This window comes from Acinonyx jubatus, chromosome C1, assembly GCF_027475565.1.
Source record: "Acinonyx jubatus isolate Ajub_Pintada_27869175 chromosome C1, VMU_Ajub_asm_v1.0, whole genome shotgun sequence".
NCBI classification, from domain to species: Eukaryota; Metazoa; Chordata; class Mammalia; order Carnivora; family Felidae; genus Acinonyx; species Acinonyx jubatus.
Genome location: NC_069381.1, coordinates 77,166,804 through 77,192,032, shown reverse-complemented (window position 1 = coordinate 77,192,032; position 25,229 = coordinate 77,166,804). Strand labels below are relative to the sequence as shown.

General features: G+C 38.7%; 2 protein-coding genes and 1 long non-coding RNA gene across 13 annotated transcripts in view; 1 reads left to right on the top strand and 2 right to left on the bottom strand.

Annotated features, from left to right (window-relative positions):
• Nucleotides 1-25,229, bottom strand: part of RPAP2 (RNA polymerase II associated protein 2) — a 101,463-nt gene that overhangs the window by 8,853 nt on the left and 67,381 nt on the right. For 4 of the 11 annotated variants that reach the window (XM_053214435.1, XM_053214431.1, XM_053214434.1 and 1 more), the window contains one exon: nucleotides 4,294-4,443. In XM_053214435.1, the coding sequence (XP_053070410.1) occupies nucleotides 4,302-4,443 (142 nt within the window). In that variant the 3' untranslated portion in view covers nucleotides 4,294-4,301. Of the gene's footprint in view, nucleotides 1-176; nucleotides 3,889-4,191; nucleotides 4,444-10,519; nucleotides 10,629-25,229 lie in introns of those variants that run through there. The other 7 variants (XM_053214427.1, XM_053214429.1, XM_053214428.1 and 4 more) reach the window with 6 other exon arrangements.
• On the top strand, nucleotides 4,249-10,647 carry LOC128313928 (uncharacterized). The gene is made up of 2 exons (XR_008295049.1): nucleotides 4,249-4,784; nucleotides 9,902-10,647. It is a non-coding gene; the product is annotated as an uncharacterized LOC128313928 (long non-coding RNA).
• Nucleotides 20,087-22,798, bottom strand: MISFA (mitochondrial sheath formation associated). Its single transcript, XM_053214444.1, has one exon. The coding sequence runs from the start codon at nucleotides 20,954-20,956 to the stop codon at nucleotides 20,846-20,848; it is 111 nt and encodes a 36-aa protein (XP_053070419.1). The 5' UTR covers nucleotides 20,957-22,798; the 3' UTR covers nucleotides 20,087-20,845.

The window sequence follows — 25,229 nt, the reverse complement described above, 5'->3', positions numbered from 1 at the left end:
TTTTGAAATCTGGTTTGTCTAAGTATGGCTACTCTTTCTTTTGACCTCCATTAGCATGATAGAAAGTGAAGGGATGGAGAACCATCTATCTGCAAGGGTCCTTAGGTCCAAAATGAGTCTCTTATAAGCAGCATATAGATTAAAAAAATTTTTTTTAAATGTATTTATTTTTGAGAGAGAGAGATAGAGACAGAGCATGAGCAGGAGAGGAGCAGAGAGAGAGGGAGACAGAATCCAAAGCAGGCTCCAGGCTCTGAGCTGTCAGCACAGAGCCTGACTTGGGGCTCGAACTCAAGGACTGTGAGATCATGACCTGAGCTGAAGTCGGATGCTTAACTGACTGAGCCACCCAGGTGCCCCGTTTTTTTTTTTTTTTTAATCCAATCTGCTACCCTATGTCTTTGGATTGGAGCTTTTGGTCCATTTACATTCACAGTGATTACGGAAAGATATGAATTTAGTGCCACTGTGTTATCTGTAGAGTTGGTGTTTCTGGTCATGTTCTCTGGTTCTTTGTAGTTTTTGCTACTTTGGTTCTTTTTTTTTTCTCCCTCCACTCAGAGAGTACCCTTAAAATTTCTTGCAGTGCTGGCTTAGTGGTCACAAACTATTTTAGTTTTTGCTTGGGAAACTCTTTATCTCTCTTTCTATTCTGTACGACAGCCTTGCTGTATAAAGGATTCTTGGCTGCATATTTTTCCTATTCAGCACATTGAGTATTTCCTGCCACTCCTTTCTGGCCTGCTAAGTTTCATTGCACAGGTCTGCCACTAACCTTCTGTGTCTGCCCTTGTAGGTTAAGAATCTTTTGTCCCTATCTGCTTTCAGAATTCTCTGTGTATTTTGCAAGTTTTACTATGATATGTCATGGTGTTGACCTGTTTTTGTTGATTTTTGAATGGGATTCTCAGTCTCTTGGACTTGGATGCCTGTTTCCTTCCCCTGGTTAGGGAAGTTTCTCAGCCATAATTTGTTCATATAAACCTTCTTTTTCTCGCTCTTCATCTTCTGGGACTCCTATGATACAGATGTTATGTAGTTTCATGGAATCACTTAGTTCTCTAAGTCCCCCTTGTGATCTAGTAACCTCCTTTCCCTCTTTTTTCAGCTTCATTATTTTCCATAATCTTATCTTCTATTTCACCTATTCTCTTCTCTGCTTCTTCCATCCTCAATGTCACTATATCCAGTTTGTTATGCATCTCAGTTAAAGCAGTTTTAAGTTCATCCTGACTAGTTCTTAGGTCTTTGATCTCTGCAGCAGTGGTTTCTCTGGGGTCTTCTATGCTTTTTTCAAGCCCAGCTAGTAGTCCTATGACTATTGTTCTAAATTCTTGTTCAGATATATTGTTTATATCTGTGTTGAGCAAGCCCCTGGCTATGATTTCTTCTTGATCTTCCTTTTGGGGAGAATTCCTCCATCTTGTCATTTTGGCTAAGTTTCTGTCTTTTACATGTCTTAAAAACCTGTTATGTTTCCTGTATCTGAGAGTACTACTATATTAAAGAGGAGTCATACACTGTCCAGGGCCTGACACTCTAGGAGCATACTCTGGTGTATGGTATGTGCATTCTGCTGTTGTTTTGGCTGCTCTTTCCCACTGGTCAGAACTCTTCCTTGTTTGCAGCGGTGAAGTGTTTGGACCTCTAGGTAAGCTTTGATTTGTTGGTTGACATAACCCTGGAAAAAAAGGGTGGGGGGAACTAATCCTATAAAAAGAGAAAAGGAACAGGAACAACAACAAAAAAAACCCAAACAGACAATCAGAAACTATAAGGTTGATTCCAAAGAAAAAGAAAGGGAAAAAAAAAAAAAAGCAAACTATGAGCCTGATTCCAAAGGAAAAAAGGAAGAGGTTAAAAAAAAAAAAAAACAGACTTCTGTTGGTGCCTGGGTGCTGTGCTAGTCTGGAGGAGAAGCGTTTTAGTATCACTTTTGACCCAGTAAATAAACAGTTGCTGGCACAGAGGGGTAGGGTGTGGTATAAGTGGCTCTCACTTCCACTGGGGGCCACTGTGTTGCTCTCTGAAGTCCCACCATGTTGGGTTTGGGGGGGGGTGCGTAAAATGATGCCACCCCAATCTTTGTACCAGGACTGGGGATTTCAACCCCTGCTTCTCAGGCAGCCCTCAAGGATTAGCGAGGGAAGTCAGCTTGCCCTGCGCCAAAACTCTCTTGCATTTTTCCTTGGTGAACAGCTGGGATTCAAAACCCAAAGTCTTAAAGCATCCAGCACAAGGCAGATTTGCTCCCCACTCCTGGAATAAAGCCTCTCCCCGCTTCTGATTAAAGACCTTAAGCTGGCACCTGCAGGGACTTTTGTCCTTGGGGTGGCAATAAACTCTCTTCCAAAAGTACTCCAGGAAGGGGACTGTTCTCTACCAGTGGGCCCAAGGGATCAGAGATTGCTACACCATGCTATGCCCTTGGGGGCCAGGGTCCTCCTCCCCAAGAGCATGCACCATGGCTCTGCTCCTGAGAAAGTAACACATTTCTGAAACCTCACAGTTTCGGGTCCAAAAGCTTTTGACAGAAGAAAAACTGGTACACTCAGTACTTCTCACTCCCCAGTCCATGGTCCAGAGAGGTTTTCCTCTTGTGCAAACACGATGCTGTACTCTCACAACCCCTCTCTTTCTCTTCTTTTGTCTCTCCACAGAAAAAGGTTCCCTCCCCTCCCTGGCTCTGCTATTTTATCTTCCCCAATTCACATAGACACACCTTGCATCTGCTAGATCCTTCTGCTACTCCACAGATCTATCTCCTGTGTGTTCCAAGTAATCTGACCTCAATACAGCTGTTTTTGAGGGAGGAGGAAAATCCAGGGTCCCTTTACTTCTCTGCCATCTTAACCGGACTCTCCCTGTCTCTCATAGGGAAAATGATGTAATGAGGGCCCATTCATTCAGAATCCCTTATAATACTGAGTCTGGGCAAAGGTTTACCTTTGATTATTTACATTATTTGTGTAAGTAAACAATGATTACAAAGGAAGTGTTAAGTCCACTTAAAACATCTATTGTCAAAAGTCCTCAAAAATACTTTAACGCCATCTGTTTATATACAAGTTTTAAATATGTTAATTAAAAATGATTCTTGATTGTATTATTCATTAAATAGGGAGGACTTCTGGGTAAGGCATTCTTTGTTATTTTCTTTACCTGAAGCTCAATGAAACAAACTCCAACTTCACTATATTTTTAGAAGGGCCTCTGAATTGATGTTTACACAGGTCAACCTGAGCTCATTCCCTATGTAAAAGCCTTTGTTTTACAAGGTCCTCAGGGGAGCAGGGTCATTTGAAAGCCACTGGGAATAAATTGGGCAGTAGTGACTGTGCTGACTCCTTATGTTCAATTATCAAGCAGGTTCAATAAAGGGATGCTGTTCCTTCTTCTCTGCCAAAATTCCTCTCCTTCTCATAAATTTAAAGATGTGCTTGAAGAGCTTTTTGTTTTTGTTTTTATAAAAAATAAAATGATATATATCAAATGTGCTTCTGTGAAGTAGATAGGATTGGAGGCAGAGAGGGGAATTTTCCTTTTTAAAATTACATTTGCAATTCTGTATTAATTTTTACAGTAAGCTTGTATAATTCAAGAAATTGAAAGTTAAAAAGAAAAAAAAAGCTCCCTGAGAAGGTCTCATTTGTAGTTTTGGCTAAATTTCTTCAATCTTAACATTAAATCAATACTTATCTGAGCACCTGAGAGAATGAAGTGAGAAGTAAAAGGAGGAAAGGGAGAGGTATGATTAAGGCAGGATGAAAGAGGGGACACTCTGATAGTTGTGAAAAAGGCAAGAACCTGGGAGAGTAGAGGACGGCTATGTGCCAGGGAGCAAGGTCCGGATTCAACAGAGCAGGACTTGTACATTCACCGGCTTACCTGCAAAGGAGATGACTAAGCTATTGGCTGTGTTGGGAATGGTTTCAAGAGGGAAGTAGGAGGAAGTTCTCAGTGGATGGCTACAGTGGTTAGGTTTCTTCCCAGGAAATAGCAATGTACTTTAACGAGTAAGATGGGACATAAGGGATGATCTAGGTTTGAGTATGAAGAACTAGCTGCAATCGCCTCTAAGGAGGAATAACAACAAGGATGGGGCAGAAAGTAACAGGAGTGGGGAGGAAGTGAATGGGGCAGCTAGGAAAGAAGGGATACCATGTTTTTCCTTAACAAACTGAGGATATCTTGAGGTCTATCCTTAGTTTTTAATATTTCTAATAGGAAAAAAGATTCCAAATGGGCAACAAATGAAAAAAACAAACCAAAGTAAAACACAATCCAACTCACCACTCTGGTTAACAGCTGGTTTTAAATATGAGAGTTAAGCTTTCAAGGTCTTCATTCTTTAAATGTAATTCTTTAAGCAGAGTCTCTATAAACTGTGTGAACACCACGTTTTCCTGAGAATGCTTCTGAATGCCAAGAATCGGGGTCAGTCTGAAAAAAACAAAAATATTAAATGCATATCCACAAAATAAGAAGGACTAAGGGGGCTCCTGCCTTCTACATGGCAGAGGGAATTTTGTTAAATTGGAGAGACTTCATCTATCTGCTATGACAAAACCCCCTGAGACAGAAGGCTTTACTAATAAAAGCAGAGGAGAAATCTCAGGAAAAGACTGAAAGATCAAGCATATTGTTAAGTATGGAAATAAACCTAAAAGCCTGAATCTATAACATGTTCTTCATTACCCCAGAAAAAGCCACCAAGTTCTTCTCAGAAATGAAAATGAAGTATTTCCACTTGGGGAAAGGAGGCTGTGCAAAGAAGCTTGGAGGTGAGAACTGCTTTTAAACTAAACTGAATGTTTATATCACCTGAAAAATAAAAAAGATAAAGACAAATAGGATTGTATTTTGGATGAAACCTTAACATTTTTATTTTTAGAACACTAAACAGATGAACTACATCTTATATGGCATTTAATACAAGCTTTTTAAGGAACACTGCTTCTTTAAGGCATTTCCAGCAAATACTCCTCAAGACAGATTACATATAATATTCTCAAAAGTAATTTTCAATGAAATGTCATTAAATATTCACTTTTTAAAAATCATGCTTACCAAAGATTAAAACCATTACTTTTCATATATATGTAAAATATATATACTAATGATATGTAATTATATACTTATGCATGTTCTCGAGATTATATACTTATACAAACAATTATATACTAAAGCATCAGCCTTTGTAAGTTATATTTCTGGAGAGCTTTTGGGGAGAAAATTCTTTTATCCTTAAACAGTCTTACACTTACCACAAAGGTCTTCCAGATGCTTTAACACTGGGCACTGCCACCAGGCACATCAAATATAAATAAAATAACCTTCTGATTTAAATCAATAAGGCTCAAGGAATCGGCGTGGAGCAATTCCACAGTAGTGAGTGTGGAAGGCAAAATGTTATTTTCTGAGAGACAGATTCCTTCCTTGCTTAGCCATCTCATACAGAAAGCCAAGTAAAAGGAAATATTTGTTACTACTATCTAAAGATGGCTGGCACTTTGAGAAGGTGGTAAATTCTCTATATTCCTCAAGGTATCTTAGCAAGAAGTGGAGACTAGATGACTCTTCCAGTGAAATCCAGAGTTCTACATGGGAAAACCACTTTAGTGTATTCCTTCCCCACCTTTCCTATATTTCTTTACAGCTAGAGAATGCAGTACCAGTTTTTCACATTTTATAAGCTTTGTCTACAGGTATTACCCAAAGGTAGGAAACAGGACAACCCAAGCTTTCAATGTCAAGCCCAAGCAGGCACTTGGGCAAACTGGCATTTGTGGCCAGCTATTCCTGAGGCATCTTCCTGCAGTGAAGGTGGAAACTAGAAGTCAACTCTGGCTTTTCTCACGTGTATCAAGTTTCTCCTACCCTGCAATAAGACCAAAGTTACTGGGGATTGGATAACGTTAGCTAAAATAAAACCAAGAAGTCAGAGGAGGTAGCTCGGATATGTCAACTCCATACAAACCTAGCTTTTGTGTATATTTAAGAACGGTACTTACATGGCATGTCCAAAAGAATTCCTCTGGCTTTCAAAGAGACTAGTATTTGGTTCATATATGAAAAGAAAATCTCAATAACTTCTCAAAGTGCCATTCGTATGTTTTAAAACTTACCCCTCAGCTTAGATGTAAATGGTGACTAGATTTCTCAACCTGTGTGCCCATATGAGAACAGAAAATGAAAAGATCAAGAAGCAGCTTCTAGGAGAATTGTTCTATCAAGTGCCAGGGTTATAAAATATTTTAGGAATATTTCTGATACTTCTCTAGCAAACTTGAAGGGCTTAAATTATAATAACTTCATTATGTGTTCAAATACACCTAAATGTTTTGTTTAGAAAAAAAATGTGGGAAGACAGTGATGTAGAAAAGACCCTCAGATCCTCTCCTGTATGACACACTGAATCTACACCTACATGTAGACCAATTCCTCTTAAAGAACTGAGGGCTGACTGAACAGCTCCTGCCCGCCAAGGATTGAGGGACCACCTAGAGAAAGGAGCAATGGAGACATAAACAACAGGAATCCTGCCCTGATGTTGCAAACTGCAGTGGAGAAGGATAGTACTGAGGGACCAGGAGTAGATCTCAGCCCTTATAGCACAGAAAAAAAAAGCCACACTTTAAAAGGGTATCTAGAATATAAAGGAACCAGCTCTCTAGAGCATCAGATAAAGAGCAGGGAGCTGCTAGACCATGCTCCGTGGGTCAGAGGTACTGGCCAGTATCATTGTTTATGTTCCCTCTCTCCCTTGATGGCATAGACAGAAGCAGGGTACAAGCACTGGAGTTGGTCTGCTGCTCACTGAGCCCCAGTCCCCTAAACCACACTAGCCCCACCTGCCCTGCTACAAGGAAAAAAGGCTGTAGACAACAAGGACAACTAGTATATAAAGGAATGAGCCCCAGGGAGTCTGGCAAAGGGCCAGGGAGCTGCTGGAATGCTGTGGCGTCAAAGGTACTAGTGCATGTCATTGTTTATGTCCCCACTGCCCCTTCATAGCATGTACCAAATCAGGGTCTGGGCAACCTAACGCACACCAGCTCTAGCAGTCTCCCCAAGGTAGCCACAGTGCAGTGCACACTGAACCACCCCTAGACAGCACCCACTACAGCTCCAGCTGTCTTGTCAAGGCAACAGGGCCCAAATCATCCTGTACCTGTTTCAACTCTAGATGATTCACCAGGGCAACTACTGCACAGATTGCCCCTGAGACCTCCTAGCCCGCAGCAGCTGTCCTGCCAGGGCCCCTCAAGTGCAGACAGCTCTGAGACCTGGCTGGTGTGTGTCTTAGCTCCAGCCATCCTGCCAGCATGTTCCTCACATGGAGTGCCTTGGGACCCCTGGCCTATACTTGATTTAGCTCCTGCTGTCCCATCAAGGAGCACCCTGTGACTCCAAGGCCACTTTGGTTCCAGCTGTCCCGGCAGCGTGCCCCCTGTGTGGGGTGCCTTAGGACTACCTTGTTCACGCTTGCTTCAGCTTCTGCCATCCCACCAGGGAACCCTGTGCCCATTCAGTTCCAGCCACCTTGCTAGGGTGCCCTATGCACAGAGCACTGTGGGTCTCCCTCCCACCCACCCTCCAACCCCTGCTGCCCATTTTGACTTCATCTACCCTGCCAGAGTGCTACATGCCTGGAATGCCCAGAGCTCTGAGCCTACACTGGTTACAGCATTAGCCAACCAGCTAAAGTCACAGACAGTCTACACCAGAGATATTCCTACACAATGCCAGTACTTCAAGTCTAGGAGAAACAGCTCTTCTGCCTAATTCACAGAAACATAGAAAGTCAAACAAAAGGAGGCAGAGGAATATGCTCCAAAAGAAAGAACAAAGCAAAATTTCAGAAAAAGAAATAAATGAAACCAACACCAGCAGTCTACATGATAAAGAGTTCAAAGAACAGTCATAAAGATGCTCACTGAACTTGAGTGGATAAACTCAGAATTTCAACAAAGATACAGAGAGTATAAGGAACCAATCAAAGTTGAAGAATGCAGCAGCAAATGAAAAATATAATGGAATGACTCAACAGTAGATTAGAGGATGCACAAGAAAAGCTCACCAATCAGGAAGACGGTAATGAAAAGCATCCAAGCTGAACAACAAAATAATAAAATAATTTTTTAAAATGAGGATAGGTTAAGGGACTTCTAGCACACCATCAAGTGTACTAACATTATAGGAGGTCCCAGAAAAAGGAGCGAGACATCTAGGTCCAGGAAGCAGAGAGAGCCCCTAATAGGATGAACCCAAGGGTATCTACACCAAGACAAACTACAATTAAAATGTCAAAGATGAAAGAATCTTAAAAAAAAAAATTGCAAGAGAAAGCAATAGTTACATGTAAGGAAAACCCCATTAAGCTATGAGCTGAAATTTTGCAGGCCAAAAGTAAGTGGTAGGATATAGTCAAAGCGCTGAAAGGAAAAACCTACAACTGAGAATATTCTACCCAGCAAGGTTATTCAGAATAGGAGAGAGTCTCCCAGACAGACAAAAGTTAAAGTTCATCACCACTAAGCCAGCCTTACAAGAAATGTTAAAAGGACTTTTTAAGCTAAAAAGAAAAATCATAATTAGAAACTTATGAAAAGAAAACACTTCTTGAGTAAAGCAAACATACGGTAAAGGTAGCAGATCAATCATTAATAAAACTAGTGTGAACGCTGAAAGACAAAAGTAGTGGGGCCACTGCGTGTGTCACTCGGTTGAGCATCTGACTCTTGATCTCAGCTCAGGTATTGATCTCAGGGTCATGGGTTCAAGCCTGACATTAAACAAAAAAAAAAAAAAAAAAAAGACCACAGTAGTAAAATCATCAGACATTTCTCCAAAGACAACATCCAGATGGCCAACAGATGAATGAAAAGATGCTCAACAGCACTCATCATCAGGGAAATGCAAATAGCCCCAATGAGGTATCATCTCACACTTGTCCGAATGGCTAAAATAAAAAAACTCAAGAAACAAGTGTTGGCAAGGATATGGAGAAAAAGAAACCTTGTGCTGTTGGTGGCTTTGCAAACTGGTGCTGCCACTGTGGAAAATAGTATGGAGGTTCCTCAAAAAGGTAAAAATAGAACTACCCTGCAACTCAGTAATGCACTACTGGGTATTTACCCAAAGAATAAGAAAACACTAATTTGAAGAGATATGTGTACCCCAATGTTTATTGCAGCATTACTTACAATAACCAAATTATGGAAGCAACCCATGTATCTAGCAATAGATGAATGGATAAAGAAGTACACACACACACACACCCCAGAGTATTATTCGCTCATAAGAATGAAATCTTGCTATTTGTAACAACATGGATGGAGCTAGAGAGTATAATACTAAGCAAAATATGCCAGTCCCAAAAAGACAAATACCATATGATCTCATTCATATGTGGAATTCAAGAAAACAAATGAATAAATGGGGGAAAAAGAAAAGAGACAAACCAAAAAACAGACTCTTAACTACAGACAACCAAGAGAGAGTTACCAGAGGGCAGGTTGGTGGGGGGAGAGACAGGTGATAGGTGAGGTGGGTTAACAGTACATTTATAGTGATGAGCACTGAGTAATGTGTGGAATTGTTGAATCACTATTATTATATACCTGAAACTAATATAACACTGTGTATTAACGACACTGGAATTAAAATTTTTTTAAAAAGTAGTAAAACCGATTATATCTAAAAATTAGTAAAGGGACTAATAAAATAAAAAGATGGAAAATATGACATTAATATGTAAAACATGAAGAGGAAGAGGAAAAATGTGCTTTCAGAATGTGTTTGAACTTAAACAACCATCAAGTTAACACAGACTGCTATAGAATTAGGATGTTACACATGAACCTCATGGTAACCACAAACCCAAATCCTTTAACAGGTACACAAGAAAAACAAAAAGAAGGAATCCAAGCCTAACACTAAAGAAAGCCATCAATCACATGGGAAGAGAGCAAAGGAAGAAATGGACAGTGAAGAACTATTAAAAACCCCAGAAAACAAATAACAAAATAGCAATAAGGCCATACCTACCAATGATTACTTTAATGTTTATTTATTTTTGACAGAGAGAGAGAGACAGGGCATGAGCGGGGGAGGGGCAGAGACCAATGATTACTTTAAATGTGTATGTCCTAAATGCTCCCATCAAAAGACATAGGGTGATTGGATAAAAAACCAAACCCATCTATTATGCTGCTTATAAGAGACTCACATCTGATCTAAAGACACAGATTGAAAGTAAAGGGATGGAAAAACATATAACCATGCAAATGAAAGTGGAAAAAAAAAATGAGGGTAGCAATACACTTTAAAACAAAGACTGTAACAAGAGACAAAGAAGGGCATTACATAGTGATAAAGGGATCGATCCAACAAGTGGATATAACAACTATAAATTGTAAATCCAGGAACACCTAAATACATAAAGCAAATATTAACAGACATAAAGGGACAAAATAACAGAATACAATAATAGTAGAGGACTTTAATTACTTACTATTGATGTAAGGATTCCACTTACATCAATGGATAGATCATCCGGACAGAATGAGCTCCTCCCTGGCTCATACTCTTTCTTTCTCTTTCTCTCCCTCAAGATAAATAAACTTAAAAAAAAAAAAAAAAGGTACAACATAGGTATGTTATAGTCCATGGTATCATAATAGTGTTGTGTGGTGACAGATAATAGCCATAATTGTGGTGAGGATAGTGTAATGTATGAGTTTTTGAATCACTGTGTTGTACAACTGAAACTGATTTAACATTGCATGTCAACTATACTTCAATAAAAAAAAAATGAAAAGAAAAAAAAGTTAAATGATCTAAGAAAACACATTTGATCCTTCCTTAACATAGTGATTTGATCCCTTTACACGAGACTATAAATAAATTATCTCCATGATCTTCAAGGAGGGGGATTCTACACCTCTGTGTGCAGCCATGTTGCAATGGATAACAAACTTTACGTTCTAGACACTGTTCCTCATATATAAACTAAATGTCTCTTGCAGAATTTTGTTTTCTCCTTCATGGAACTTTTTTGGGGGCAAGCTCTTAAAAGTCATTTCTTCATATTCTTGAAAACAGTTCTCAATTAATTCCAAGTCCTTTTAATCCTTCCTCATGAATGCCATCTGACTGCTCCTTATTCAGATTGGTATTTTTCCCTAAACCCCCTTTTAGCTTCTCATTTTCCTATAATGTACTGCCCCAGAATATATATACTGTCCAAATTCATTACTTCAAAACAACAACATACTTCCCACCTCACAGAAAGATACCTCAAAATAAAATCTTTCGTGTCTATGTTATCTTTGAAGTACCATCTCAGAATCTTATCAAATACCCCTCCCCCCCTTTTTTTATTTAACTGACTCCCCAGACTCCTCCTTTCCTCTTAACTCCTTATCTGTGCACTATTAATCATTACATGCTAATCACTTATCTAACTTTTTCACTAAAGAACTCTAATCCCTATTACACATTGAAAGGGACTCATGCCTCTGTTCTAGTCCTGAAATGCATAGTAGTGAATATTAAAGAACACCACAATAAACAAAATAAATAAAGCCCAAATGACTACTCTACTTAAAAAAAAAAGTAATACACTCCAGTTGGTACCTAACTATGTGTTTTATGTAGGAAATACCTTTTTTTTAGATGTTTATTTATTTTGAGGGAGAGAGGGCATGAAAGTAGGGGAGGGGCAGAGAGAAAGAGACAGAGAGAGAATCCCAAGCAGGCTCAGCACTGTCAGTACAGAGCCTGCCGTGGGGCTTGAACTCACCAAATGCAAGATCATGACCTGAGCCTAAATCAAGAGTTGGCCACTTAACTGACTGAGCCACCCGGGTGCCCCAATGTAGGAAATACCTTTAAAATAATCAACAGAAAATGTGATTGGTCATAAGTAAAAACAAAACATTTTTATGTTTCAATTTATTTCCTTCAAGTGCTTTTAAGTAGGAATAAAAACCTCTAAAAGTGACACTAAAAGTATGGCTTACCACAGTCTCTATGCTGGAGAATATAATTAGAAAAAAACGACATAATACTTTGCAATGTACAAATCACAAACAAGGAAGGAAGCTTCTCTTTAAAACTTCACTGATTCAAATCTCTATTCTGAAAAGACAGGCAGCCTTATATAGGTAGTTCTTTACCATATGGTAAATGGTACAACAACAAAAGCAAAAAGCCAAGTGGCAAACTGCATCTTATTGAAAGGACCTTTATTTAGCTGACAGCTTCACATATGCTACACCTCAAAGAGAGAGAATGCAAGTCAGGTTAGAACAAGTACCTTCCACTTGTTATTACTGAGCTATCAAACATCTGGTTAAAAGAATTATACACAGTAGCGAGAGGACTCTGAAAGTCTGACAACTGAAACAAGAGAGATATTTTTAATTAGAAAGTGGCATTTAAGAAAAACTCTTATAGCCAAGGATTTAGAGCTGTACAAACTTTTTTTTAAGGTTTTATTTTTAAGTAGTCTTTACACCCAACATGGGGCTCTAACTTACAACCCCAAGATCAAGAGTCACATGCTCCACTGATTGAGACAGTCAGGCACCCAAAGAAGTGTACAAATGCTTGATTATGCCTGAGAAGTCCCCTCTAATTGTGTCACTGGTTTGTATCCTCTCAACAGTGAAAGCTATATAAAGAGTTAAAGCTGTGGTTTAGTGAACAGTAGAGCTAAACAACTGAGGGAACTCTGTTATCCATCTCGTGCAGTGCAATAAAAGTCAGTAATGAACCTGAATTTTTAAATGGCCTTCCCCATCGTGGTGCCTACTGCTTTACTCATTGCACTCATTCACACTGGAGAACACATAATGCAGATCTGGAACACTGGAAATCGTGATACAGTCTGGATTATCCTTTCCTGAATAATCTGGGTGAAATGTGTGAAAATCACACAGGCACTTGCCTGAAGTAATATAGCACAAACATCCTTTAACCTTGCCCTCAAAACTAGGAGAGAATCAACAAGTCTTAGAGTTTCTCACTGAGTCTTTATCACTGATTTCCAAACTCACAGAATCAAAACTGGTAGGCTATAAAATGACCCTGAACAACACTCCTCAAAGTCAACAGTCTTAACAAAAAGCTTTGAGAATGTCTATGTGAATAAATGTCACCAGAAAGCATGGTTTGGGGCTGGAGGAAGGGACAGGAAGTGAAAAGCCACATACTTTTCTATACCTATCAGATTTGAGAAATTACTGGGTTCACACAGAGTTCTGTTGCAGTAGGGAAACCTGTTCTGCTGATTACCACGCATAGAGGTGATGAACATGCAGAGACTGCTAAAAGATAATGCTGGGCTTAAAAGAAATGTTTAAACACTCACTCTTATCCTTCAGAAGTTAATGCTGGGAAGGAGAAGGTAAGCAGCATGCACAGGTACTTGGCTTGTCACTTTGCCAGTTACAAGAGAACAGATAACTACAATACTTGACCCTTGGGAGGCTTAGAATAAAACAAAAACAAAAGTCTTCTGGAACACATAAGGTATCTTTATTAATAATGGCCTGGGTAAGTGTAGACTCTAAAAGATGAAGTTTAACTGCATAGTCTTATTTTATAAGCCTATACCACTCACTTAATTTCCTCAAGTGTGATTTAGTCTCAACCTATCCACCAAGTTTTCTTTTGACAGCTGAAGTACCTGAGGCTTTGGACAGGGAAAGGGGCTTATCCAGGGTCATACTGGTTAAGAATAGTGCTAAAATTGGACACCTTTATCACAAAGGCATCTTGCTTACCCGTGAAGTCTTGTTATTCCTTTCTTCCTGAGTAACAGTTGTTATTTCATCCACATTTTATCTTCTACTAAAAAAATGAGTTGGGATTTTCCCTCCTTTTCTACATGAACAAGTGCTAAATGATAAGGATTAAACCAGAATACCTCTGTCTGTTCACACGCACACTCAAAACTGAAACAAAAGAAAGCTGTGACCAGTATGTAACACAGTGGGTCAAAATGTCATCTATTTTCAGAAATTTGAGGGTTCACCCAAACCCAAGGCATTTTGCAGAATGCACCTCTCAGATTTTAAAAAGAAATTTCTGGTATAAACTTTGAAAAGGAATTTTATCTGTATAATTCAGGGCTCCTTAGCATGTAAGTAATTAGGATTTCCTATTTAACATAACTCTTTTTCCACCTTGCTTATTTCTTATTAGGGAGAATGAAGAAGAATATTCAACTCTGTCAATGACTCTGTAAAAACATTTCTGTAATCTGTGGCCCCTGGCTTCCTCCCTGAAGTTAACAAAACACACTTAGGCACAGGGAAAGAACCAAAAAGCCATCCCTGAGGAACAGCTTTTCTTTTCCCATATATCAAAATGGACTGGGTCTTGGGCAGAGGTACTACTTCATGGCACTTTCCTAAACTACTGGTGATGTTTTTATGTAGACAGGAAACGTGGCTTTACAACTGAAAAGGAATTCAGATACTTTAAAATGGGTGGTGGGTAGGTTTCTAAAGTAGAGCAAATGAATTCATTTCCCTTGAAGAAATGCCAGTTCTTTTCCCCACTTATTCCCTTTGTGGCAAGATCTCAACTCCTGAATCAAACATATGAAACATCAGTGATTTCCAAGTTTGTAAAAGGATTTTTTTTTCTTTATGAAACTAACTGGTTGGTCTTGAACCTTTCTGTGAAGTTGCAGCAAGTGTTAACTCTAAGGTGAGGCCCAAGTGACTTTCTTAAGGTCACACAGTCAGTGAGAGATGAGCAAATAACCCAGAAGAACTCCCACTAGTCCACACTTCTAACCACTATACCACACAAACTCACATGTCTGATTCATTTTAAGAACTGAGTATACCTTATTATTTCAAAGGCCCAGTTGGTATATGCTCTTCAAATAATTTCTGAAATCTGTCATTACAAAATAAAATGTGCTGATGAAAACTGACAAGTCTATTGTTTCTAATTCATCTTTTCTCTATGACAGCCAAAAAGTACCTTCCAACACCATTAACTAATTGAAAACTTCAGAAGAAAGTTAAGAAGTGCCTTGAAGCAAGTAAATCCTAGCAGACATAGCTCAATCAACTGATTCAGCCTAGCCCTAGCACACTAATAATTGCCCTATAATTAACTATAGCGGTTCTCAATTCTGTCTGTACAAATTATAATCACTTGGGTAACTTAAAAAATACATATGCCGAGTCCCCATCCCAGACCAATGAATTAAAATCTTTGAATCAGGTATTGATATATTTAAAGAGCTTCCAATGTGATTCCAATGTACAACTAATATTGAGAACCACTGTAAATTTCTCAACTGTATAAATTTGTGCAATTCTGATTATGTGTTACACTTGTTACTTACACAGTTGGAAGAAATTAAATAGCAAGGGAAATGAGATTTTTGCATAAACAGCTATATAACAAAGTTGAAGCTAATACAGACACAAAGGATGGTCTCATCTATAGGAATTTATACAAGGAAGATGTTTCTACCTCTGGGACGTTAAGGAAGGCTTCTAAGGAGGCAGTGACATCTAAACCGGGCCTTGGAGGCTAGGACAGACAGATCTCAAGAGGAAAGGCATTTTAAACACAGTTCAGAGTGCTAACAAAGATGTTTGTAGGGGGGAAACAGTGGATGCAATTTAAGAACACAGAAGAATAAGTTGTAGAGGCAGTTTGGGACCACTTTAAGAGAGCCTCGAATTTCAAGCAAAATTACATGGTAGGAAATGGGGCATCACTAGGTTTCTGAACAAAGGCCTGCCCTAATCGTGAAATGATTCTTAAAGGCGGAGAAACGATGGACTAGTCAAAAGTAGAGACACATCGCAAGGAAACCTGTTTGGGAAGGCTCTCATTGCAGGAGTCTAGGCAAGTAATGAAAGCCTGATGTAAGTCAGCAGTACTGGGAAAGGAGACAAACAACTGGGTAAGAGAAGTTATAAAGGCAGGACTGAGCAACTGAGTAGATGGGAAATAAGGGCAAGAGAAGCACCAACTAGTCAGCTTTCAATTCTGGATAATTACAAAGATGGAAATGTCACCAAAAGAAATAAGGGACTTTTCAAAGATGAACTCAAATCTCAGATTTGACACTGTGAATTGCCTGAGGGATATCCAAATGCAGATGTCCAGCAAAAAATAAAGTTTTGTCTGCAACTTAAGAGAAATGTCAGAGCTGAAGATACAACTTTGGGGGAAGAGATACAAGTAATGTTTGACTGGGATGAACAATTTTCTTCCTAAGATAACTCCATTATCCTTTACCAATTATATTTGTGATTTCTTGAACCTTTCACCGGCACTCTTCTGAATCTCTTGCATCCTTAATTCTCCTATTCATGGTAACTATAAGCTGAGATCAATGGTACAGCTGGCTTTCTCCACCTACAGCAGCATGGCTGACTCCCAACAACTGGGGGTAGGGAGTGGCAGGAAGGAGACTGGTAACACTACAAATCCATGATCTCTGGCCACTTCTGAACACTCAGTGTCACTTGTCGATTTTCTCTGGCCCTGGGATAGGTCCTGTTCCAGATCCTCTTAATGACTACTCTGGTACCACTATTTTCACTCTACTCAACCATCATCTCTTGACTCTGAGAACACAACCTCATATCCTAGTTCATGAAAAATGAAGTTGTCAGGCATGATTAACAGTCTCTCCCTGCTACTTACAAACTTATCTACAGCCACATTATTCTTCACTTATTTTCTTCCATCTATTTAAGCTATTCCATCTGCCTGTGACCATGATCCCATTTCTTTGTGCCTCCTCTGTGACCCTATTCCATGGTATATATCTACCCCTCCATCTCATTCTCAATTTCAGATTATTTTTCTTTCCTGGCTCCTTCTCCACACCCTATTAAACATGCTTTAGTGTCCTTTCAAAACAAATTGTTCAATTTCTCTCCTACCCTTATCATAAAGTTTCTCAAAAGAGAAATCAACATTTGCTGACTCTACTTCATCTTAATCTCAGATATAAAGGATTATGTATTTCTTCCAATTATGTAAAGAGTTTTTTTTTTTTTTCCAAATGTACATTTTTTCCCCTTGGGTAAAGAATACATATCTATTCCTACTTTTAATGTACAGTTGACCCCTGAACAACGTGGGTTTGTACTACTACATGGTCTACTTATACGCATATTTTTTTAATATAAGGTATATAGTACTGTAAATGTATTTTCTCTTCCTGATGATTTTCTTAATAATTTTTTCTCTCATTTTATTTTAACAGACAGTACATAACACATACAACATATAAAACATGTGTTAATCAACTGCTTATGTTACTGGTAAGGCTTCTGGTCAACAGCAGGCTATTAGGAAAGTTTGGGGGGGGGTCAAAAGTTTTATGTGGATTTTTGACTAGAGGGGGCAGGGGTCAGTGCCCTAGACCCCATGTTGTTCAAGGGTAAACCATATATCGTAATGTATAACCTTAGCTGCAGAGAATTTGTTAGTGGCATTTAATTTTATAGTTTTGGGAACTGGGAGCATGTGAAAGTTCTGTAAATCTCTTGTCAGATGAGCAACATATTTCTCTGCAATGAAATCGTAAGAATACTACTTATAACCTGGTGATTGCTTTATTCTTACAAAACATTTTTTGCAGTGTAGCTGATTTGCCACTCACTATAATTAAAAGCCTTCATGTGATAAACAACATCATAATGTGGGGCCCAAAAAACTCAACGGAAAAAAAAAATCAGTAAATAAATAGAACTCAGAAATAATACAGGTAATTCGGTTACTAGAACATGGTTTCACTTCCACAGAAATCGTAGGTGTTCACCAAGCAGTTTGTAGTAGTTTTCTAGGTACTTCTGCTCCACTGGAATATTCAGTATTAAGACTTGCCTATTTTGATATGTCCATGTTTTAAGACAGAGTATACCTTTTCTAGTTGTACTAAAATGAAAGAAAGCTAACTCTCAAACTCCTCATTCAAAATGGATAATGGATCAACACAAACAGTAGTAATATAATATCAAGACTCGTTTTACCCTTTGGCCTTAAAATCTTCTCTAAAGCTTTATAAAAATACTTAAACACGGAGTAAAATGGAGACATTTGAATTTTGCCTCCAAGAACTATGTTACTTTAGTGTTAACTAGAACTATCAGAATGAGAAAAGTCAGAGGCAGGAAGAATATTAAAAAGGTGTTAAGTGTCTATAATAAACAATCTACACGGAAGTATTGAAAGACAACAGAGGAAAAACACACTAGGCAATTAGGATCTTGAATTTAACAAACACTCGATACACCTGGGAATAATCATTTTTTCTCCTTAAAACTTTCACTCAAGTTTGCAAGATTAGTTAATAAAATACATTCATAAAGCTAGTTAAAGAAAGAGTTTGCCTCTAGAGTAAAATTTTCCATTATGACCCATTAATATTTGATAAATTCTTCCAATTCAACGAACAAATACCAACATGTAAAACATTTAAAGAATTCTCCAGAATTGTGTCTGTGATGCACCAGATAAATAAAGGATTTAGTGCCATGCTATACTTGATGATTAACTGCTCTATAACTGATTCTTCCATTTTATCATTTATCAGTCCACAGAAGATAAAAGAGTAAGTTCATGGAAGGTAAGAGAAAAGCAGTATTTGGAATCAATCAAGTTTTTAAATCAAAGAAACATTTAAAAAATTTAAATGTTCACTAATTTTATAATTATAGGAGTTAAAAAACAATCTCATGTTTATATCTAGCTTTGTTTTTCATTAATTTTATTCAAGATTTTATAAAAATCTATTTGCAAAAAAGCAATGCTAGATTTGGTTAAAAGTAGCAATTATTTTTAGGCTAAATAGTCACACCCTTATCAGACTACCCACCCTGGAAAATATGAATCATTACAGAGACACAGGGTCACTGTCCTTCCTTTCACCCGTAATCGTAAGCAACTATTTTGTTTTTCCTGTGCAATGCAATTTTACCAGTGCTACCAATTCTGTGTTTAAGTACATAACATCAATAATAATTTATCCAAGTCTTTCCTATCCCTCCATTCATTTGCTTTATTCTACAAATACTCACTGAGTACTTTACTTAATAAGTGCCAGATTGAGATGTCGAGTGCTTGGCACTAAGGAGACAAAAGTCATCTAGACACTGTCCTTGGCTGAAGGAGATTATGTTTTGGTAAGAAAAAAGTTTCAAATTCACCTCACTTACTGTAGGCACCTTTCCAGGTTTACTACTGCTTACACATTGTCCAAACAAAAATGTCTGGATGAAGGGAAAGCCTCTTATTTTCATTTGGAAACATGTCTGTGTGTGTGTGTGTGTGTGTGTGTGTGTGTGTGTGTGTGTGTGTGAGAGAGAGAATGAAGTACACGTATAAGTCCCCAGGAATGATTTGTGGATCATGAAAGATGAGAAGAAAGGGAAGGTAAAAATCATGAATATGAAAAAAAAGTTAGTCACCAGAATTAAACATAGTGGCTGTATTTAGGTCAAGCTTAGAAAAGCTGCCTTAAATTAATTCTCCTAGGGAAGATCACTGACCTGTGGTGGAGGGGGATAACAATCAGAGCAAGTAATGGAGCAATAATACCCATATGGGTTTTGGAAGAAGAAATGTATAAGGTTTGGTTCATTCACTTTTGTACAGAAGCAGAATGTTAGCAAATATTACTCACATTCAAGGCAAGGAGAGAGAAACATGTGGAGGAAAAAGTGGGAAAGAGAGGTGGGTGACAGGGTTTAGAGAAGAAAAATTAATAGGCAAATTTGCCTTTGATGACATTCCCAGTTTCTTCATGGGTTGTATCCTGTCAATTACCCTGTATCTTTTTAGTATTCCCAATTCTGCCTGTCTAACATCTCCTTGCCCCCTGCCACCAACATGCCCAAGCCTCCACTATCCTGAGAAGTTTTCTGAAGATTTACCATGTCATATCAGGTTATAGTTGCTTCCCTTTCCTCTTCTGGCTACCATATGAAAAGAATGGTCAACATATGCTACAACTGTCTACTACAGTAACCCTTGCAATCTGGTCTCAATGCCTATCATTCTAACAAAACTGCTTTCTTGAAGGTCACCTACCTAGTTGCCAAAGCCATAGCCTTTTTTTCAACAGAGGATAAATACCTGGTTCTCAGAAACGTAGTTACCACTTCTTTCTTAAACCTCACACCTGCTTTGGATTCCTTGACAGTGTTCTGGTTGGATACATACCTTTCTGAAGTACATTGTGCTGAGGAAAACACACGCATTTTCAAGTCAGAAAGGTCTGAGTATGAGTCCCAGGTGTGACCTTGGACAAAGTACTTGTTTTCCAAGAGTCTGTTTCTTCCTCTGGGAGGTGGGACACCACTATTGACCTCTCACTGGATTGTGAAGATCAAATAAAATAACGTATGTAAAGAACCCAGTATGGTGCTGCCCATAGCTGATGTTCAAAAATGCCCATTTTCCTTCTCTTTCTGCTATCTCTGTAGTGCTTAGGCATCCTTGGCATGGATGCAGCTGTTCCACAGGTTCTATCTCATCTTGGCTCCACATTTAACACCCTCTATCTCTGCCAAGTCACCATTTCAGTCCTTACTCCAAAATCTAGGTATCTGATTTTCCTTACCACTTTTTTTTAATGTTTGTTAACTTTTTACATAAAATGTGACAAAATGATTTGCAACAATGGGAACTGTACAGCTGGTCAGGTGAGCTTCAGAGCTGCATTACTTTAGGATCAACTTTGCTTATTTCCACCAGGGTCCCTCCTGGGGGATATAAGTATCCTGAACCCTTATAGTTGTGGTTCTTCATCCAAAGTCCAGCTCCTCAGTCATGCCTTGATTTACTGAATAGGCCACTTCTCTTTCCACTTCAAAGCTGGAGGCATGAACTCCGGAAATGTGCCCATGTAACACGCAAGTGAGACAAAAAGCATCCAGCCAAGCACGATCATGACAACAAGTAACACAATGTCTAAGACACAATTGTACAGTGAAAGGCTATTCACCAAGATTTTGGCAAAGGAGTGTGCTCGTGAAACCCTCAGTTGGTAGAGGTCTCACATGTGCATTCCAGTCCTTGGTTCCAAAGGATCCACAATGCCCTCCTGTACTGCTTCTCCTCAGGTCCATCCTATTCCTCTCCTTACAGATGTACCCAAGTTTCCTTCCAGCAAACTGTGCCGTGGCCCCTGGGTGCTAATGCCTTTCCCACAGTGCTCAGGGTCCACGCTAGGGTGCTGGTCCAACTCTGGACAGAGTGGCTGCTAAGCCTGGGCATTGGACATGGGTGAACTCCTTATCATTCTTTAGATCCAATTCCACATTTTCAACTACCTAACTGGGGAACCACCCAACTAAATAATCTGCCTGAACCCTAAACTGAACAAGAATAGTCTCAGTGCTTGAAGAGCAGGTATTGAATCACATGAACCATCTCTCTCTCTTTCTTTAAAATTTTTTAAAATGTTTACTTCTGAGAGAGAGACAGTGTGAGTTGGGGAGGGGCAGAGAGAGAGGGAGACACAGAATCTGAAGCAGGTTCCAGGCTCTGAGCTGTTAGCACAGAGCCCGATGTGGAGTTCGAACTCATGAACCGTGAGATCATGACTTGAGCTGAAGCTGGACATTTAACCGAGTGAGACACCTAGGTGCCCCAAATGCACCATCTCTTAAAATTAGTTCCCCCTACCCATTCCCCTAAAGGCACCAGTATTTTCCCAGTCATCTGTCTTAATATGGGCATACTGAGGAGATACTGAGGGTTTGGTTCTAGACCACTGCAGGAAAGTGAGTATCACAATAAAGTCAAATGAATTGTTTGGTTTCCTACTGCATATAAAAGTTATGTTTACACTGTATTGTAGTCTGTTATGTGAAACAGTATTATGTCTAAAAACATATACACCTTAATTAAAAAATAATTTAAAAATGCCATAACCTGAGCTTTCTGTGAGTCATGATTACTGATCATAGGTCACCATAGTAAATATAATAATAATAAGTTTGAAATACTACGAGAATCACCCAAATATGACATAAAGACACGAAGTGAGCAGATGGCGAGCTGTTGGAAAATGGTGCTGGTAGACCTGCTCAGTGCAGGGTTGCCACAAACCTTCAATCTGTAAAAAATGCAATTACCTGCAAAGTGCAATAATGTGAAGCCTGATAAAATGAAGTGTGCCTATATTTTGACATTGTTTTTTATCCACTTCCCACATTGCTAAAACTTGTCGATTCTCGAGTTGTAATGTCTCTTATCATCTACAGGTCTCTCCCATTTAATTCTCACTGTAATCATTTTAGTTCACTGCCTCATTGCTCTTTGGTTAACTAGGCTGCTACTAGTGGAGTCGGAGAAAATCAATTTCATAAATGATGTGGGCAAGAGTAAGAATGCATGAGATTAAGGAAAAGCACTGGAATCACTGACAGCAAACTAGTTCTTAAAGAAGTTTGTCCAGTGAATAGATGATAGTCTGAGGGGGTCAGTGAGGTTAAGAACAAAGGATAAAATTGTTTCTTCTGTTTTGTTTTTTTTAAGCTTTAAAGAGGTGTAAGCAGTTGTAGGCAGGAGGGAAGGGGTCAACAAAGAGCAAGGAAGGATAGTTTCCTAATTAACCTCATTCATACATTCACTCATTCACTGCCAAATATTTATTGTGAATCTATAATTAAACACAAAGCTAAGTGTATAATGGTGAATAAAATCAGACAAAGAACCAGCCCCTAAAATCTTCAAGTTGAATGAGGGAGGCAGATTTTAATCAAGTAGTCAGGCAATTAAAAATAAAATTGAAAACAGAACAGTGTAGGAAAGATAAGTGCATGGTGTTATAAAAACAAAACAAAACAAAACAAAACACAAAACAACAACAACCCTATTTGTAAAGATACCTGCTCTAGTCAGGGAAGTCAAGAAAGATTTCTTGAGGAAGAAACACTTCCTCAAGTTCTAAAAGATAAAGGGGAATTAACGAAACGAAGAGGGGAGGGAAGAAGGTCCTGGACATAGGGAACAGCCTGGGTCCTATGGTGAGAGAGTGTGATGAGAAGGGCTGAAAGAGGGTCAGTGTGCTGGGAAGGAGAAGAACAAGGTAGGGTGGTGTGAGGGGAGGCTGGAGAAGAAGGGGCTGTACTGCACAGGGCCACAGAGGCCACAGTAATAAGTTTTTCTTTAAGAGCAATTGGAAGTGGATGAAATACTGGTGTAGGGTAGAAGACACAATCAGATGTGACTCTAGATCTCTGCAAGACTGATCTTCCTAAAGCACGGGCTTCATGACAGTACTCTGCTCAAAACTTAAAACATGACTTTCGGGGCACCTGGGTGGCTCAGTCGGTTGAGCGTCCAACTCCAGCTCAGGTCATGATCTCACCACTTGTGAGTTTGAGCCCGACGTCAGGCTCTGTGCTGACAACTCAGAGCCTGGAGCCTGCTTCTAATTCTATGTCTCCCTCTCTCACTGCCCCTCTCAAAATAAATAAATGTTAAAAAAAAAAAAAATGACTTTCACTCTCCACTGAAGTAAGTTTATCTGCCATGAAAAGATCTCTGTAATAGACCCAACTTTCCAATCACTCTTTCCAGTTATTTTGTACTCTTCAAGAAATCCTTTTGCTTTTTGTTTTGTTTTTTTTTTTTTCATGCTAGAAGTACCTCCAGAATGCCCTCATCCTTTCATTTCTATTTCTTGACACCCTTTCTATTTTGGAGGGTCAACACAAAGCCCGCTGCTATGAAACTTTCTTTTTTTTTTATTAAATCTTTTTAGTCCAGATCTTTAGTCTCTTTGGAACTCCCAAGTCTATGCTTCCTTTTTGCCCATATGATACATTTAACTTTTTATTGTACACATTCATATCCCCTTTTCCTCAAAATCCAGTAGGCTGTAAAGTCTTTCAGTGCAGAGGCTTTGTTTAACCTTTGTATCCCCCACAGAGCCTAAGAGACAGTCTTACCAGAAGCAGCTGCTCAATAAACATTGTCTATTTTTAAATTCAGATTTCTAACTATTTGGAATCTTTTCAATTATTGTGTAGATGCCAGCTTCTACACTAATTTATAGTTATAATGCTACAACAAAGTGTGGGTCTCATTTCCTTCTCTGGTATATATGGGTTCTACTTATGTTGATTGTCATGGCATGGTATTAGAGACATTTAAAAAAAAGACTAAACCAACTCTTTAGAAGAAAAATCAGAGCTACAAAGCAGGTGCTTATCAATTCTTTAGCTAATAATAAGATGATATTATCTCAGAGAAGAAACTCGGGTCGCCCTACAATATCTAGTTCAAAGAAGATTTATCAATGAACACTTGAGATCTTTTCATCAGTGAATAAAAAAAAAAAGTAGGAAGTAAAAAAGGAAAACATTACTCTAGAACCACTTTAAACATTTCCTTAAATGTGATCTGAACAAAGAATTCGAAATTCTCACATCAAAGTTCTTTCTAGACATCCTTATTCACTGATAGCACTTATAACCACATAAAGTGTAAAGGATAATAATGTAGAAGAGGGAAAAGAGGTCCATAGATTGTAGTGATGATTCTGTAAGCATAATTAGTTTTAAAACATATTTTTACATTAAAATAATCAGCTTACACATTTTATTTTGCTTTTCACTACTGTTAAGTATAATGCTGAGGTACTAAACCACTCCATTGTTTCCTTTTGTACAGGGCAGTTTCCTCAGCTTTGATGAAGAAAGCAATATAATGTCAGCTAATATAATGTCACTCTGAGGTAGAAAGACAGTAAAGGAATCCTGGGGGTGGGGGATGGGGGGGGTGGGTTCCTCCCAGTGACTTAAATGAGTGCTCTGTAATCTTTCCACAGAGTGACTAGCCATATCACTCAAAGCATTTCTTTGGCAAGTTTAATGACTAAGATCATTAAGTAATAATACTGAGGCAGTGTTACTATGGCTCTATCAGCAAAATTAAATTGCTTCCTACAGTAAATATACTCATCCTCACTGTCTCCTTCAGTAACCTTTGGCCTATTGCGTTAGAATAATTTCTTACATATATTATCTCATGGTTGAATTCACACTGCTAAGTTCATTTAACCCAGATATAGCCTAACCTCTCATTTTGCCAACAAGAAAAAAAAAACAACAAACCAGGATATAATCCAGAATGAGACTGAATTTAGGGTTTTAAGAGGCCCTTGTGTAGCTAAAGGTAGTCTGTATGGTAACAAAACTACATTTATTAAA

What these genes read in the sequence shown, in the direction of transcription:
- MISFA (XM_053214444.1), bottom strand. Translation starts at nt 20,956, where the DNA reads ATGATCGTGCTTGGCTGGATGCTTTTTGTCTCACTTGCGTGTTACATG.